At 36.8% G+C, this 18,928-nt stretch overlaps 2 protein-coding genes across 18 annotated transcripts in view; one reads left to right on the top strand and one right to left on the bottom strand.

Moving 5' to 3' along the window:
* The window catches only part of HECTD1 (HECT domain E3 ubiquitin protein ligase 1), a 91,818-nt gene extending 78,901 nt beyond the window's left edge, over nt 1–12,917 (top strand). For all 12 annotated transcript variants that reach the window (XM_045450611.1, XM_045450610.1, XM_045450605.1 and 9 more), the window contains 8 exons: nt 1,818–2,019; nt 3,758–3,895; nt 5,450–6,057; nt 7,015–7,093; nt 7,221–7,314; nt 8,077–8,227; nt 10,578–10,722; nt 10,836–12,917. In XM_045450611.1, the coding sequence (XP_045306567.1) occupies nt 1,818–2,019; nt 3,758–3,895; nt 5,450–6,057; nt 7,015–7,093; nt 7,221–7,314; nt 8,077–8,227; nt 10,578–10,722; nt 10,836–10,973 (1,555 nt within the window). In that variant the 3' untranslated portion in view covers nt 10,974–12,917. The remainder of the gene's footprint in view (nt 1–1,817; nt 2,020–3,757; nt 3,896–5,449; nt 6,058–7,014; nt 7,094–7,220; nt 7,315–8,076; nt 8,228–10,577; nt 10,723–10,835) is intronic.
* Nucleotides 12,918–14,414: 1,497 nt separating this feature from the next.
* AP4S1 (adaptor related protein complex 4 subunit sigma 1) overlaps nt 14,415–18,928 on the bottom strand; it is a 51,125-nt gene continuing 46,611 nt past the window's right edge. For 3 of the 6 annotated variants that reach the window (XM_045450618.1, XM_045450617.1, XM_045450616.1), the window contains one exon: nt 15,031–18,855. In XM_045450618.1, the coding sequence (XP_045306574.1) occupies nt 18,715–18,855 (141 nt within the window). In that variant the 3' untranslated portion in view covers nt 15,031–18,714. The other 3 variants (XM_045450619.1, XM_045450620.1, XM_045450621.1) reach the window with 3 other exon arrangements.

Here is an 18,928-nt window from a genome sequence, read left to right as displayed (position 1 = left end):
CTGTGAGATCGTGACCTGACTCAAATCAGGAGTCACCTCAGGGTGCCTGAACCACCTGGGCACACCTACACTGTATTCTTAGGAACAAGTAAGCTAGGGGAAATAATATGTTTTGTTTCATTTTTTATTAAAAAATTTTTTTTAACATTTATTTTTGAGAGAGAGACAGAGCGTGAGTGGGGAAGGGGCAGAGAGAGAGGGAGAGACAGAATCTGAAGCAGGTTCCAAGCTCTGAGCTGTCAGCACAGAGCCCAATGCTGGATTTCAAACTCAAGAACCATGATCTCATTCATGGAGTCTGACGCTTAACCGACTGAGCCACCAGGTCCCAAATCATAAGGAAGAAAAGTGTGTAGTCCTGTTATTTATTTAAAAAAAAAAAAAAAAAATTCCACGTATAAGTGGACCCATGCAGTTCAAGCCTATGTTACTCAAGGATCAGATGTATTGTGTTTTCCATCAGCATTTACAATACAGTTTATTAAGTAGCTTACATAAATTATCTCAGGAATACCAAATTAAATGCTTATGAATACCTTTGATAACATGGAAAGGTTCCTTCCATCTGGCCATCATTTTTTTCTTACAGTCTTCAAACATACTACATAATTTTATACTTATTCTTTTCTGTCTGCTTCCACTAGATGAAAGTTTGATGAGGGCAGGAATTTCTGGCAGTTTTTGTTCACTGATCTAGCTGCAGTTCCTAAAGCAGTATGTACAGCACATTGGAGGTATTCAGTAATATTTTTTGAATGATTGAGTACCCAGAATACTTTCGAAGTAGATGTAAGTAGAAAAGTTATAATTTAAAATGGAGCAGTATAATGATAGTTATACTATTTACAAATCATTTGTACATATGAGATCATAGCCCTGTTGTCATAAGTGGCATTGTTATGGTTTCTGTTTTGTAGATGAGGAAACTGATTCTCAGAGTTTATAGCTGATTGGCTTGAGATTAACAACAAATTGTAGCACACATGAGAGCAAATCTTTCATTTTCTTCCTTCTAGTTCAAGATTCTCCCACCCTCTAGGGTGGGTTAGCTCTGTATTGTCCAAAAGAAAGTATTTTTTTATTTTTTAAAGATTTTACTTTAAGTAACCTCCACACCCAATATGGGGCTCGAACTTAACAACCCCAAGATCAAGAGTTGCACACTCTACCAACTGAGCTAGCCGGGTATCCCCAAAAGAAAATACTTTAAAATCAGTAGCATTTTTCAGTTTGTATCACAGTAATAAATAATTAAGTCAGCTTAACCATTTTATAGTTTCTCTGATAGTTAAGAAATCATTTGCTTGTATTTTTGTGTATTATAAGTTTGTCTATTTTTTTAATTGAAGTTGACACACCATATTACATTAATTGAAGGTGTACAACCATGATTCAGCAACTCTGTACATTATGTTGTGCTCACCAGGGTAGCAACCATCTGTCCACCATACAATGCTATTAGAGCACTATTGACTATATTCCCTATGCTATTCCTTTAATCCCCAGTTTGTGTGTATTTTTATGTGTTCTGTGTGGTTTGGACCAGAGACCTTTATTTTGATCTGTTAATTACTCAGGTAAAGAGGAAAAATGCAGGCCCAAGTACTTCCTCAATTTGTTTAAGGAAAATAATAAAAGAGCTTTATATGTTTTAACTCAGAGAGGAAATAATAATTGATACAATAAAAAGTTTACTGTATTTTCTCACCTAATAAAATACAACTTAAAATTCTTATCTTGGAATTATGTTGCTGGTTTAGTAGTACATTCAAACTATTACTGAACGTTACAGCTACATGAGTATTTTTCTATTTCAGAGCAATAGTGTGGTTACAAAACCGACGTGAAGCCACCGTGGAAAGAACAAGGACCACCAGTAGTGTAAGGCGAGATGATCCTGGGGAGTTTCGAGTGGGTCGTCTCAAGCATGAAAGAGTAAAAGTTCCACGTGGTGAATCTCTGATGGAATGGGCTGAGAATGTCATGCAAATACATGCAGATCGGAAATCAGTTCTTGAGGTACCGCACATAGAATTTCTTTTAGTATGCAGGAATGACAAAGAACCAGCCAACCTGTTTGTTCCACAGCATGCAAACTGCATTAGATAGAAACGGGAAAGGATTTCTCTGCCCTCTGTGTAAGGCCTTTCCCTCTCATAGAACATCTTTTGAAATAGGATGTCAGCTCACCTCCTTAAAGGTTAGGATCTTTTGATTTGATGAGTAGCAAAGAGTATCTTCCCTCTTGGGGTAGGAGAATGCTTGGTCTTTTTGAAGGATACTTCTCATTTCTTTTTTTTTTTTTTTTTTTAAATTTTTTTTTTTTTTCAACGTTTATTTTATTTTTGGGACAGAGAGAGACAGAGCATGAACAGGGGAGGGTCAGAGTGAGAGGGAGACACAGAATCGGAAACAGGCTCCAGGCTCTGAGCCATCAGCCCAGAGCCCGACGCGGGGCTCGAACTCACGGACCGCGAGATCGTGACCTGGCTGAAGTCGGACGCTTAACCGACTGCGCCACCCAGGCGCCCCGATACTTCTCATTTCTTAATGAAGCAAATGAGAAGGATACTTCTCATTTCTTAATGAACTGAATAATAGCACTCACTAAGGATTTTTTTGATAGTCTCAATTTTGGGGCGCCTGGGTGGTTCAGTCAGTTAAGCGTTGGACTTTGGCTCAGGTCATCATCTGGCAGTCTGTGAGTTCAAGTGCCACATCAGGCTCTGTGTCGACAGCTCAGAGCCTGGAACCTGCTTCAGATTCTCTGTCTCCTTCTCTCTCTCTGTCCCTCCCCTGCTCATGCTCTGTCTGTCTCTCTCTCTCTCACAAAATAAATAAAGATAAAAAAATTTTTTTTGATGTTCTCAGTTTTACCTGTACATTAAGCTATGCTATTAGATATACACATTTTTTTGGAGCATACTGTTTTATATTAAACTGTGCTTGGCATTATACCATGGGTCTGTATTCAGAGCTGTTATAATAAATGGCAGTATAAAACATGATGTATTTTCTGTAGAGATGTTATCGTAGGCATTGTCGAGCATATCCTATATGCTTATTCTTTCTTCTATGAGGGACAATGAAATAAATCTGTTCTGTCACAAATATGAACCAGCTGCTTAGTTTATCTTTTGGATCAGAGACTGATCGTGACAGATACGCTGTATCTTTAGAAAGTATATGAGACTTACGGCTTTCACTTTAAACTCTATTTGCTTTCATCTTATTCTTCCTACCCATATATTCCTCTAAGTAGAAAATCCTTAATTATTTTATTTTTTTACCATGCACTGTATGTTTTTGTAAGCTGCCTCTCACATCATTTGGGGACTATGTAGAGTATGGACACAAAAACCTTGGAAGTAATTTCCTCAAGTCAGGAATAGAGGAAGAGTTTAGGTTTTGGTGTCATATAGGCACACAGACAAATCTGTGTGCCATCATTTCCTCAAGCAAATAATTTAACCTTTTTATCTAAACTTTGGTTTCCTTTGGTGTAACAAAAGGGGTGAAAATCTATTTTGTAAAGTTGGTGTGAGAGATCAGTCACTTTGTGAACAATGTTCACCATGGTGTTTAAATGTGTAATAGTGTACAATAAATATACTTTCTAGAAAAACTAGAATAAAATTTCTGTGTTGTTATAATATTCTGCTATTATTAAAAAAAATGTATTATTTGGTAAGAATGGGATAATTTTAAAACATTTTCTTTAAGCTCACTTTTCCCCCACAATTTGTTCATATTTTAGGTTGAATTTTTAGGAGAAGAAGGAACTGGCTTGGGCCCTACATTAGAATTTTATGCTCTGGTGGCAGCAGAATTCCAGAGAACTGATTTGGGAGCGTGGCTTTGTGATGATAACTTTCCAGATGATGAATCTCGTCATGTAAGATTTATTTCCCATTTTGTGATTGTGATTCTGCTTTTAGAAAGTATTAAAAATAAGTTATGCTTTCAGAATTTAAGCCAGGTTTTCGAACTTTTTTATTATTGATCTTTTTTTTTAATATGAAATTTATTGTAAAATTGGTTTCCATACAACACCCAGTGCTCATCCCAATAGGTGCCCTCCTCAATGCCCATCACCCACCCTCCCCTCCCTCCCACCCCCCATCAACCCTGAGTTTATTCTCAGTTTTTAAGAGTCTCTTATGGTTTGGCTGTCTCCCTCTCTGACTTTTTTTTCCTTCCCCTCCCCCATGGTCTTCTGTTAAGTTTCTCAGCATCCACATAAGAGTGAAAACATATGATATCTGTCTTTCTCTGTGTGACTTATTTCACTTAGCATAACACTCTCCAGTTCCATACACGTTGCTACAGAAGGCCATATTCCATTCTTTCTCATTGCCATGTAGTATTCCATTGTGTATATAAACCACAATTTCTTTATCCATTCATCAGTTGAAGGACATTTAGGCTCTTTCCATAATTTGGCTATTGTTGAAAGTGCTGCTATAAACATTGGGGTACAAGTGCCCCTGTGCATCAGCATTCTTATATCCCTTGTGTAAATTCCTAGCAGTGCTATTGCTGGGTCATAGGGTAGACCTATTTTTAATTTTTTTGAGGAACCTCCGCACTGTTTTCCAGAGTGGCTACACCAGTTTGCATTCCCACCAACAGTGCAAGAGGGTTCCTGTTTCTCCACGTCCTCACCAGTATCTATAGTCTCCTAATTTGTTCATTTTAGCCACTTTGACTGGCATGAGGTGATATCTCAGTGTGGTTTTGATTTGTATTTCCCTGATGAGGAGTGACGTTGAGCATCTTTCTATGTGCCTGTTGGCCATCTGGATGTCTTCTTTAGAGAAGTGTCTATTTATGTTTTCTGCCCATTTCTTCACTGGATTATTTGTTTTTTGGGTGTGGAGTTTGGTGAGTTCTTTATAGATTTTGGACACTAGCCCTTTGTCTGATATGTCATTTGCAAATATCTTTTCCCATTCCGTTGGTTGCCTTTTAGTTTTGTTGATTGTTTCCTTTGCAGTGCAGAAGCTTTTTATCTTGATGAGGTCCCACTAGTTCATTTTTGCCTTCAATTCCTTTGCCTTTTTTTTTTTTTTTTTTTAATGTAAAGAGAGCACAACCAGGAAAAGGGTAGAAAGAGAGGGAGAGAAAGAATCCCAAGCATGCTCCATGCTAACAGCACAGAGCCCAACGTAGGGCTCAAACTCTTGAACTGTGAGATTGAGAGTTGGATGCTTAACTCTTGACCTGAGCTGAGATCAAGAGTTGGATGCTTAACTGACTGAGCCACCCAGGGGCCCCCATTATTGATTAATCTTGATATTATTAAAATGGTTTTAAAGAAGAAAATTCAGTCACCAAAACCTAATAAAAGGTATATATAAATACTTTAAGATAGCTAAATTGATGAAGATGTTAATACTTATGCATCTTTTGTTTAATTTTATTTTTATTTCTCCCTCTAAAAAATTAGGTTGATCTTGGAGGTGGATTGAAACCTCCCGGATACTATGTGCAGAGATCATGTGGGCTGTTCACGGCACCATTTCCACAAGATAGTGATGAGCTTGAAAGGATCACAAAACTCTTTCATTTCCTTGGGATTTTCTTGGCCAAATGCATTCAAGACAATAGACTTGTGGACTTACCTATTTCTAAGCCTTTCTTTAAACTTATGTGTATGGGTGACATTAAAAGCAATATGAGTAAATTAATTTATGAGTCACGAGGTGATAGAGACTTACACTGTACTGAAAGTCAGTCTGAAGCTTCTACAGAAGAAGGTCATGATTCACTCTCTGTAGGAAGCTTTGAAGAGGATTCAAAATCAGAGTTTATTCTAGATCCCCCCAAACCAAAACCCCCAGCTTGGTTTAATGGAATTTTAACTTGGGAAGACTTTGAACTAGTAAACCCACACCGAGCCCGATTTTTAAAAGAAATTAAAGACCTTGCTGTCAAGAGGCGTCAGATTTTAAGCAACAAAGGTCTTTCTGAAGATGAGAAGAACACGAAATTACAGGAACTAGTGCTAAAGAATCCATCAGGGTCTGGTCCTCCACTTAGCATAGAGGATTTAGGGTAAGTTTATATATACATTCTTCAACCTAATGGATGAATAGATTTTAAAGCTTTTATTTCTTTGTCCCCACTAATTGCAATGTATGAGTAAATAGTCGGTTAAGAACAATAATATGCTGTAGGAAATATTATTGATTTGAATTTTAAAGAGTTCATATTATAGAGACAACATTCAGAATACCAGAATATAGTTTATTAATCGTCACATCTCTGGAAGGTTATCTGATTTATCAGATGTGATTAATGTATATATATTGTATGAAAGTCCAAAGTCAAAGATACTTGGAGAAATCATAGCTAATTAATATATATAATGTATTTGGCAAAGCTCAAAGTAGTTTGCTTTATATGTAGGCCTTATGCCCAATGGCTGTACTAACTGACTCCGATGCTACAGATCTTTTGATAAAATTCTTTTGATTTCTATACATGTAGTATTATACCCTTGGTATGTTTTTCTGTGATTTTGGGTTGACTGCAAGTCTGTCTGTCTTTCCTTTCTTTTCTTTTTTTCTTTTCTTTTTCTTTTTTCTTTTTCTCTCTTTGTTCCTTTCTTGATAATGTTGAGAAGTTTTGTTTGATAAATTATTATATATTCAAGGTCCTTTTTGAGGGTAGGGACAGAGCCTGAATAACATTAGTGAAGCAATAGTTTCTTCTTGGAAAAAAAAAGTAAAGATGTTGCTGTCCTAATTTGTTGCAAAAACCCTTTATTAATTTTGTGCCATAAAGGGAAATGAAATCTGGAAAGGTGGTGGTTTCCTGCAGTCTTTGCAAAGCCAGGTTTGGTGATGATTGGCCTACTAGTTTTTGTGGATGGGGTTTTTGCATTCAAAAGGCCTCATGCTTAACATCTAAGCCAGAGGGGTGGGGGGGATCATGGTTTTGGCAGCAGTGTTTTAAAAATTAAACACCAATGGTAGCTGAATGTTAATCTAATACTTTTTGTCTTCCCAGTTTAAATTTCCAGTTTTGCCCTTCCTCAAGAATATATGGTTTTACAGCTGTGGATCTCAAGCCAAGTGGGGAAGATGAGGTAAAAATTTTGCTTTTGATACAGTTGTTAAGTTCAGAAACATCCTCTAGATGAGGCCAGTTGTAGTAGGAGCTACTGAAAACATCCCTGGATATTAACAATAATGTTGGCAAATTTTCCTTTGCAGATGATAACAATGGATAATGCAGAAGAATATGTGGATTTGATGTTTGACTTTTGTATGCATACGGGTATTCAGAAACAGATGGAAGCCTTTAGAGGTAATTTTTAGGGCTCTTGAGCTTAATACCTCTCCTTTTACTTGGAGACAGTTGAAGTTCAGGCACTTACCTTGTCAAGAATTGCTGGTAGTCTCTAGATTTGCCCTGTGGTTTTTTGACTTCTAGATAGTTAGGTCCTTCAGATTACCCAGAACAGGTTGGAATGTTCTCAAGCTGTGGCATACCCTCAGCTTGTTCCTCCTAAGTAATGGGAGACCCACTTTTGTCCTCCATTTCTTCATTTGTACGTGAACATAAGTTTGCGTACTTTCCACATTGCATGATCAGGATGACTTAAACCATGTTAGAACCCAAGTTCTTCAGGAGAAAATTGAAGAATTTCAATTATATTAGACTGTTTGTCACTTACTAGTTCTGAAAAAGAATATAGATTCAGCTATATATTAGACTGTTTGTCACTTACTAGTTCTGAAAAAGAATATAGATTCAGCTAGCTCGTATGATGCAAAGAGTTGGTTAAGAAATTACTAGAATTTGGCTACTGACCATAGTGACTGAGCGAGTATCTCGGTTCACATATGCAGTATTAAGGGAAATTTCTGTACTTAAAACCTTAGCATAGCTTTGATTTCAAGCTATTTTAATTTATATTTGTTTTTAAAAAAATTTATTAATATTTCATTCATATTCCATTCTGTTGATATTAGGTATTTTGATTTGAAATTTGGCATTTTGGAATTATAACTTAGAAATTGAATTACATGTTTTATTGTTTTTGATTTTTTGCTATGTATAATGTAGATGGGTTTAATAAAGTTTTTCCAATGGAGAAATTAAGTTCCTTCAGCCATGAAGAAGTCCAAATGATTCTTTGTGGAAACCAGTCACCATCCTGGGCAGCAGAGGATATTATTAATTATACTGAACCTAAGTTGGGTTATACACGTGACAGGTAAGTGTTGCTTATTTTCTAAGGTCAGTAAAATAGTTTATGTCCCAAAATCAAATGACAGATTCTCTGAAGAACTATGACTCAGTGAATTACATTCATAAAATAAGTGAGAAAGCAGTTAAGTCTTCATATCCATTGATAAGGCTGAGTTTATACAAAAAGAAAATTGAGTCTTTGTTCGTGTTAAGATTCCATTTTAATTGTTCGCTCTTTTAAGAATTGGGTGAATTGTAAACCTTTAGGCTTCATTGTTTTTATACTAACCTTTATTGTTTTTAAATTTGAGCCTTGTAAAAAAAAGTTGAAAGAATTTCCAAATAGCCTTTGCCCAGATTCAACTGTACTTAAAATTTGCTTTATATTATTTATGCATAAGCACACATATTTATATATATACCTACACGTGGTATATGTGTATGTATACTGTTTTTTTCTGAACCATTTGAGAATATGTTGCTTATATCATGCCCTTTTACTCTGTAATACTTGAGTGTACATTTTCTGAAAATACGGATATTCTCCCATGTATCCACATTAGCTAGCAAATTCATACTGTTAGCTAACCTGTAGTCCATAGTCCAGGTTTGTTGATTACTCCAGTAATGTCCTTAATAGCACTCCCCTCATCACCACTGTCTCTTATCAGGAAATAGCATTTGGTTGTGATAGGAACTTTTGGAGGGATAGGTCTTTAGTCTGAAACAGTTCTTGAGTTGTTGTTTTTTCTTTCATACCACTGATTAGATTTTTTTTTTTTTTTTAAGACTACAGGCTGTATATTACCTTTTCTTTTTAAAAGTTTCCAGGGGCACCTGGGTGGCTCAGTCAGTTAAGCATCTGACTCTTGGTTTCGTCTCAGGGTATGGATCTCACAGTTTTGTGAGTTCGAGCCCCGTGTCAGGCTCTGTGCTATTAGCACAGAGCCTGCTTGTTATTCTTTGTCTCCCTCTCTCTCTGCCACCTCCCCCTCTCACACCGTCTCTGTCTCTCTCTCAAAATGAATAAACATGGGGCGCCTGGGTGGCTCAGTCGGTTAAGCATCCAACTTCAGTTCAGGTCATGATCTTGCAGTCTGTGAGTTCGAGCCCTGAGTTGGGCTCTTTGCTGACAGCTAGGAGCTTGGAGCCTGCTTCGGATTCTATGTCTTCCTCTCTCTCTGCCCCTCCCCTACTCACACCTCTGTCTCTCTCTCTCTCGAAAGTAAATACACATAAAAAATAATAATAAATAAATAAATAAACTTAAAAAAAAAAGTTTCCGAATTAACTGAAATGAGAGAATACAGTTGACCCCTTTACAATGCAGGGTTTAGGAGCACAGTTGAAAATTCGTATATAATTTTTGACTCCCCAGAACTTAACTACTAATAGCCTGCTCTTACCAGAAGGTTTACCAATAACATGAACATATTTTGTGTGAAGTAAGCTGGAGAAAAAAAAAGAATGTTAAGAAAATTATGAGAACCTACACTTGTGATGGAATAGCATAATGTATAAATTTACCGAATCACTGTTGTACATCTGAAACTAATATAACATTGTGTGTCAGCTACACTCAAATAATAATAATAATGAAAAAGAAAGTCATGAAGAAGGGAAAATATATTTGTGGTACTATATTGTATTTATTGAAAAAACTTACATGTACAAGTGGACCTGAGCAGCTCAAACCTGTGTTGTTCAAAGGTCAGCTGTATTATGAATTACTTTAAACTTAACTCTAATGCTTATATAGCATTTTTTTTCCTAAGTCAACTTTTTTTTTAAGTTTTTAAAATTTTTTAAAAATTCATTTGAGAGAGGGAGGGGAAGAGAGAATCCCAAGCAGGCTCTGTCCACACTGACCGTACAGAGCCTGACATGGGGCTCAAACTCACAAACTATGAGTCCATGACCTGAGCCAAAACCAAGAGTCCAACGCTTAACTGGCTGAGCCACCTAGGTGCCCCCTTTTCTTTAACATTATGATTGTGAAATTCATGCCTGTTGTGGCATATAGAAGCAGTTTATTTCACCGTTAACAAAAATGGATTGTTTCAGATCCCCTTTAGCCATATTTAGATGAATTATGCATGTGCATCTTGAGCTTTTCTGATTTGCTGGCTTTGTTGCATATTTGATCCCTGTACTCCATCAGTTTGCTTCTGACTGCTTATAAGTACAAGACAGTCTTTGTAGGATATTTTTAAAGTAGCTTATATCTGCTCATTTCATGCTGAGTCAAGAGTCTCTAGTACTCTAGATACTACTGATAATTGTTTTTTGGGTTATTGCTGGCTTACAAGGTAGTGGTAGTGTTTTTCATTTAAATCAGCTCTCACATGAGTATAATTATATTTTTCTTCTTGTAGCCCTGGTTTCCTGAGATTCGTGAGGGTTTTGTGTGGCATGTCTTCAGATGAAAGGAAAGCATTCCTGCAGTTTACCACTGGTTGCTCAACCCTTCCCCCAGGTGGACTGGCTAACCTGCATCCCAGGCTCACAGTTGTTCGCAAGGTACAAACTTTATAGCTAACGAGGAATCCAAATGGAATTTACTTACTTCAGGATTGAAAGAAATAAAAATTTAAAGTCCTGGTCTTCCTGTGTTTTCACTTTTCTTTTTGTAGGTCGATGCTACTGATGCAAGCTATCCATCAGTAAATACATGTGTGCATTATCTAAAGTTACCGGAATATTCTTCGGAGGAGATCATGAGAGAGCGCCTGCTAGCTGCTACCATGGAGAAAGGCTTTCATCTCAATTGAGCTTTGAAATGGGAGACATCAGAGACTTATAAAATACTAGTGAAGCCTCTTGTGTTTGTGTGCAGAGAAGTATATGATCCTCTACGCTAATGACACTTGCCTTTATTTCAACCATTAAGGCTTTAAGAACACGTGGAATAAGTTGGTTAGCTGCTAATGACAAAACAAATCCTTTAACTACCCAGCCAGCAAGTATATAGCACAGAACACTGTGTGTTGCTACAAGGGCTTAGTGACTGGAAAAAGGTGGTCCTACTTGACTGTTCCAAAGAGCAGCTTCTCAGATCTTCAGTGTTCACTGGTAAATTTCTAACAGTGTATTTGTGTAAAGTTTGTCGTTTCATACTTCATACACTACAGTTGCCGTCACTGATCCCCGTTTTGCTGGCTTTTAAGCTACTTGGTCAAAAATCCTGCTTCCTTAAAACATAGTTAATGAGCATCTCAAGCTTTTTCTTTTCCTTTTTAATGATGCCTGCACTATCAGAGTATTCTAGTGTTCTCTCTTTTGTTTGGCATATAATCATGCACAACCTTTTTATTTCTTTGAGGTGGGAGTATATTTTTATTTCCTAAATGCCATACTATAAAGATCAAATTCTTAAGTGTGTTTGTGCAGCTCAAAGGTAAAGATATATTAAGGGGGAAAAAAAACACTGGTCTAGATGCAAGGCACACTTAAAGCAAGTTTTACTTTTGGTTGTATTTTCTTTGTATATTATAAACATTTATTTAACTTGTTGCAGTTTGAAGTAAAAAATTTCCAAAATGTATGCTCAACAATAATCATTAAAATGTTTGCAGCGTACAAAACTGTGTCATGTGACTATTTCACTGCAACGGTCAGACCTAAGAACTTAACCAGATAGTTTTTATTTTGAATCACTGAGATATAGTTTTTTGAAATTACTACATGAAGAAATGTATTTTTCTATAGTAAATACACTTACTGAAACTGGAAATCTAGGAGAAATCTATGTTCACATGCTTGTGATCCAACTGTTGTGTTCTGTCTTATTCTTCAGCTGTGAATGGCCAAGTTATTTGTGTTAACTTTTTAAACACCAGATCTGCTACTTACCATTGTATCTGCAGGGATGTGTAGTTTAAGATTCAAGAATGATTTCTGAATGTTGTTAGTGTGAAAAGAAACCACCAGGATATGGCCATTTCCTGGTTTTGAAGAATGGCTTCTGTTTCCATTTTCCAAATTCTGTGATTTATCACATCTCTGCCCTTAGGTGAAAGAAACGTCAGTAGGACTGATTTAGACAGATGGCTTTTTTAGGAGTGAAAAGCATTTTTTTTGGAATTGCCCATTATTTACCTGTTTAAAAGGTACATACATTCCCTTTCTACATTAGAAGAGATATGTCCCACTATAGTCAGTCATTTGAACACTGTTTTTATTCTCTGCATGAGAATGTTGTGACTATGTAATCAGTGGCAGCATTTAAATAATTCATCTTATTGTGAGTTTCACAGTTCTGAGAATAAAAGTTAAAATAAAACACAATAGCAATATTTAAATGTATGACCTATGCTTTAATCCAAAAAATAGTCGTGGTGATGGTCTCAATAAAGTCATGGATACATGACTAAAACTTTATTCTAGTGATAGAGTTAAAATCCAGTTTATGTGCTTAGTATTGCCATTTATTTAAGTCTGTAAAATGTCTGTCAATACCCAGCTTTTACCAAGACTAATCTATAATCTAGCACAGGGGTCAGCAAACAATAGCCTGCTGCTTACTTTTGTATTGCCCATGAGCTAAGCATGGCTTTAAAATTTTTAGGTGGTTGAAAAAAAGCAAAAAAAGAACAATATTTTATGATGTGAAAAATTTTTGAAATTCAAATTTCAAAAGTCAAAATTCAAATGAAATTTCAAATTTATGAAATTCAAATTTCAAATGTCCATAAATAAACTTATTGCAACACGGCCATGCTTGTTCATTTATGTATTATCTATGATTGTTTTTACACTGCAATGGCAGAACTGAGGTTTTGTAGAAACCACATGACCCACAAAGCCTAAAATATTTACTCTCTAGGCCTTTGCAGAAAAGGTTTGCTGAATCCTGGCATAGCACATTGCTGTAGCCTGTAAAATTGATGAGTCTTATATATTCAGTAAATGAAATGTTAGGAGTCAAGGTACAGCTGACCAATCGGAGACATAAATTTCATGAGTGTGAAAATCACTTAAAGCTGTTCATCACGGTTCAGCAATAAATCTGAAGCAAGATGACATAGCCTAGAAGGACAGATAGCCACATTACAGTTGACTTTGCATGAGTCAAGTGTTACGAGATATCTACTAGGGTCTCCACGTATACTGGATTCTTCAGCTTTCTTTTCTGTGGTATCTACCTAGTATTTTTTTTTTTTAATTGTTATTCTCTAAAGGTACTGAAATCTATGCCAAGATGTTATTCAAGTGCTATTTTGGTGTGACCTGGAAATTAATTTTGTTCACTCCCTAGTTACTTCTGGTGTACCAGTTTCAGCAGTTACTTGAATGTGCTACTGATTAAGTGCCTACCAACTAGGACAGTGTTTCCCGACTCATATGTCTTAGAAAGACCTCCAAAGCACTTTCATCTAGGCTGGGCTTTCCCCAGACCTTGGCTACTTAATGCAAAGGTATCGGATCAATACACATTGTTCTGGCAGGTCAGAAGCCTTTCTTCTGCTTTTCTGAATGGGTCTAAACCAACTCAGGTTTGCTTGTAGAATCCATTATTGACTGGTTGCTTGGATCTTTATAGATGCAAACTTTAAATATGTAAGTAGATTTTTAGAAACAAAGACTTAAACCCATACACACATACACAAAAACAGTACTGAATGAATCATCAGTGCCTGGAATGTCCATTTATGTCTTCTTTTGGAGAATAGTATTGTAGATGAAAGAACTCCTGGAATTCCATAGGATGGCACAATATCTTAAAGTACCATGATTATATTTGTTTCCTCCATTATATCTGCCTTTCTACCCTATATGCACATAAACATGTTTTCTACCTAAGACAGTTCTGTGTGCTCTACTGAGCAGCAAAAACATCTAGAAAAGTTGAGAAGGATTAGGTCATTGGTTTTCTATGGTGACTAAGTTCTCTTTGCTTCCAGACATGTCAAGGAGTCAAAGGAATAAGATAGGGAGTGGGGGAGAAGGCTTCATATCATGCCAACCTGAACAGAGATACTCTCTTGCATTCTGTTTTTAGACTTTGAACTAAAGTAAACTTCATTTACAAATAAGTTTACTAATAAGACAAACCATTTACAGCATGGCCTAAAGTATGGTTGTAAGGGCTCTCCTTTAATGTATAACCACTCAGTTTTTGGTAGTAACATTATAAGTGAATCAATTACATGACGACATTGTAATTACCAAGTGCCAATAAAATGGATATTAGGCTTTAAGAAACTGGCAAATCAAATTTAATTCTCGATTTTTATTAGGTACACAATTCAGTGAAGTTTGGACTTAAGACATTTTAAGGAAAAAGCATTCAGAAAACATTCGAAGTGCTCTGTGTTTAGAACTTTATTGGCTGATAGTTGTCTCATGTTCTTCTCATGCTGCTATCCTGAATTAAATATACAAAGGAAAGCAAAGAACAAAAAAGATACCCTCAGAACTCAACAAAAGTTGAACAAGTGGGGAAAAAAATGCTTATGGTTAGAAAATAAAATTTGTCTCTTAGAGAAAAACTTTCTTTGTACACCATATTTTAAAATACAGTTTGTTTTCCACTTAGGAACTGTGGAAAACACCTATATAAAATGTCTTTGGAAGGGTACCCCATTTTTCAGGGTACAGTCTTGCAGACTTTTTGGGCTACAGATATAAAGAGGTATTCCATGGTATTCTCACTTCCACAAGTTGATGTTGTCTGGCAGAGACTTCCATTATTCAGCTTTCTGACATTTTATCAAGAATGAGTAGAGGGGCAAGAATTCTTGCCCGATTCGTTTCCACAATGCAGCCATTCAACACCATCTCATCCAAAATAATGTGTACTTTATCCAAATTAAACATTATCTAAGTTCACATTAAGGAAATTAGTTCTAGAGATACAAAAATGTTATTAACATTAACATGTAACACTAAATAACCACTTAGCCTATAATTTTTCCCATGTAAATTAGTCTAAGCATGAAGTATTGTTTATTTTACAGAATTTATGAAATTAGATTTAAAATTGGTGTCTATTTTAGAAATTATTACCTTAATGTACACATGCACACCCAGTTTCATCCTGGTTAAGCTAATTGGCCTATGTGCACAGAAATGGAATAGCTATACCTTTTAGCCAGAGGGAAAGTGAATCTACTATGAACTAGAGAATAAAGTAAGTGACATCGGCAAGAAGGTGACCCGACAAGAACAGTATTGTCTTCCCAGACAATAATAACCTCAACAGTAATAGCCACGATTTATGGAATACTCATGTTCCAGGCATTGTGTTGTTTTACATAATTTTTTCAGTCTTCTCTACAACTCTATGGTATAAATGTTACACATTATCCTCATTTTGCATGGAGCAAATAGGCTCAGAGCCATTGTCCAAGGTCACATGGCTGGTAATTTCCAGGAGCTGGAATTTACGTCCACAGCTTTGGCTTGATGGTTCTGCTTCTACACTTCTCAGGAGAGGCCTGAGGCTACTGAGTATATACCCTCCCTCAGCCCTAAATACTTCATCCAAAACCAAATGCTTTTACAAAACCTTATGTCTTAAGCTATCTTTTCTGTCGCACTGAAGAAAAAAATAACCAAGAGTAGATATGAATGAAGGAAGCAAGTCAATGCTGACTTAATTCCCAAGTAGATAAAAATTCTGAAATTCATGAGACTATCTTGCATAAATGAACAGTTCTAAAAATACTCATTTGAGAAATACGGAGCCACTTCCACTGATGTTCTTAGTGGAAAGTCAGTATAGCACATGGGGGAAGACGAAAATGTTAGACTACAATGTCTAGCTAATTGGAAGGAGCCAAGTTCTTCTCCCAGTAGCCCCTTCAGAGAACTTTTGTGAAAGGAGAATGGGAACTACAATGAGATGATGATAATAGTTGAATGGTTCTGAATTTTATACTTTAATAGCTTATTAATCCATGTCTTTAAAGAACATGATCCTGGTCTCTTAAAAAAAAAAAACAGCTGATGGAAACATTGTTTCAGATAGACAAACTTCAGTCAACAAAGGAGTGATTTAAATGCACTAGGGAAGTTCATAATTAAATAGTGAACCTTGGTAAAGTGAATTGTTACCACCTGGTTTTTTTCTCAATAATTTCACATGTTCAAATCTATATTGTATTTGTTTAGTGAAGTACATCTACAGAAAATGATACAACCCTGTGAATGACTTTTAAGTTCCTATTAAGCTCTGCATTAATATCTCATTAAGCTCTATGCAAATAGTCCTCTAGCAGAATAAACTGTTTTTCAGGAACCCATGGGAACTGTCCTTAAATGACCCAGAAAAGAAAAAAAAAAAAGAAAGAAAAAAAAAAAGCTTTACTCTGATATACCTATTAATAATGTCTTCCAATTATATAGATGATGATTGCTTTGTCCATGACCAAATTGGGACTGGAATACTAGGCCCTTGACTCCATCATCCATCAGACCCAGAAGCCAGAACTTAGAAGCCAAAGTGGGAATGTCAGCTCAGTACAAAGTGGAGTTGGGGAGCACAGGGGGCTGCATGAAAAATGGCCTGCAGAATCCCCTTTTGTTTTCATTAAGGGCAATGAAAGCCTTGGTGCATTGAAAATGTGAACTCATCCAAGATGATTTTCTTGGAGAGAGGAGATCTAATTTTAATCTGTCTATTTGAGTTAGTTTAGGGATCAAGCTGAAGACTTTGGTAAGTAGATGATCTAAAATTCAGATGTCCCCTTGAGCAAGAAGCCACTTGTTTTGAAATTCAGATTAGAATTGCTGCTGAATCATATCAACCACTGACATCCTCACATTGTAAAGACAAAGTCTTTCAACAAGTCTGAATTTCCCAACATCCTAGAAACATGAGTTCAGTGAGATCACCCTGTACCGTGGGCATGTGACTGCCTGTCTGAGTATCTGGTTCAAACCCTTAATAACCATGTAGCTTTCTGGCACCATATAGGGAAAACACAGACCAAATCCAGTGTGAGGCAAAACCCTGAAAGCAGATTTCCACCTGGAATCATGTGACTCCTTTAAAATAAGAATCCAGCTGTTGTTTACATCTTGATTTGGTTTATAAGCAACTTGTACACACTGGTGAAGCCAAGAATAATGGCATTTGAGCTACATGTCAGGTGAGCAGGGACCAAAAAAAAGCCCTATAATGCAAAGCTCTGTGGCAATAAACATAGGCAAACATGCTTCAATCCTGACATCTCAAATAGGATGAAGCGACAAAGGCCCAGGCTGTTGGTCTATTACTGTGGTGAGCTGAGAAGGGACTTTTTCAAGAGGGTCCTAGTTGCGGGTTACACTGAACTTGACTGACTTAAAGATCCATCAGGCACTTGGTTTCCCCTCGTGGACACCCTGTGGTTGGAGCTGATGTGAACTACAGCCAGCCTCCTAAAGAGCAGATTCAGAAAGCCCCACTTTTTCCCAATCCTGAGACCCAAAAGCCTTGCTGAATTTCTATGTGTAATGTGGATTGAAGTGGAACATCTTAGGACCCCAGTAATATTAGTGCCACCTGAAACCAATTTTCTAATTAAAATGTTTCTGGTTCCCACATTGGAATTTTGGTCTCTGAATCATAAATCACTTTTTCAGTATGGTAATTTAACACCACTGTAGTGGTCTATTTATCCTTTAATAAGAGAAAACTGAGCAGCATACATTCAAATGGGACTTGAAAAGCAATTCTAAGGCAGAACTCAGCCTAGAAACTAAAATGTATAATTCTAGATTTTGGTCTTAGATCCCTTGTCGTCTTCCTTGGTTTCTCTTTCTTTCTTTCTTTTTAAGATCCTAGCTAACAAAGTTGTTGAAAAACTAAGTGGGGTGGGGAAAAAACTTGCTTTCCTGTTTATATTTTAATTCAGTCTCCCATGAAATTAGGTAAACTGTGAAGGGCCTTGTGTTCACATTTTCTACAAAAATTCAAATATTATTCTATAGAAGACTCACGACAGTGCACAGTCCGGGATATACTCTACTGGTAATATAGTCTGCTGCTCACTTTTAGGCTTAGTATTGCCTCCTGTGAATTAGGCCACTGAAAAGGAATTTATCTTTTTTGTTTTGTTTGTTTTCAATAGGTTTTTCCTTAAAGACCCATTCATATTCTGAGAGCAACAAGACATCCAGGTGTAGTTTTTTTTTAATTTATATAGATTTATGTAAAATCACACAAATATGAAAGTCAGCATTGGGTCAAATGAGCCTGTCCATTTCTCTTGTTTTTTCCCCTAACACTGTTGCCCCTCATAACCCGCTGTCCCTATTTCTGAGTCAAACAGCTGGAAGCCGGAAGCGTGGAACAAAAGGAGTGGGCGGAAGGTAGGCAGGCAGACTTGGGCAGGTATAGTGGCGGATGGATACGGCATCGAAAGACGCAGAGAACGCACTTAGAGAAAATAAGGAGACGGTGAAGGCTAGTGAGAGTCGGAGAAGTCCGGAGGGCAGACCTGTTTAATCTGGAACCTTCACATCCCTTTCCCAAGTAAATGGCTGACTCCCTTGGGGACTGTTCATCATTCTGAGACTCTTCACTCATGACAGCACTGACTGCAGCTCTCGTGCTGACAAGGTTTTGGCTCCCTTGCCCCTCAGGGCCTCCCCTTCCCAAAGACATACTCCCTGAGCCCACGGGCCAGCTCTCACCCCTTGCAGCCCTGCTTTCAATTTACATACCTTAAAAAGAAAAAAAAAAAAAAAAAGATGTTTAGAAATTACTCAATGTGAACGCCACTCCTGGAGAGCACGC

Source organism: Leopardus geoffroyi, chromosome B3 (genome assembly GCF_018350155.1).
Source record: "Leopardus geoffroyi isolate Oge1 chromosome B3, O.geoffroyi_Oge1_pat1.0, whole genome shotgun sequence".
Classification (NCBI taxonomy): domain Eukaryota; kingdom Metazoa; phylum Chordata; class Mammalia; order Carnivora; family Felidae; genus Leopardus; species Leopardus geoffroyi.
The sequence above is the reverse complement of the archived record's forward strand: the minus strand, read 5'-3'. Positions and strand labels throughout refer to the sequence as shown.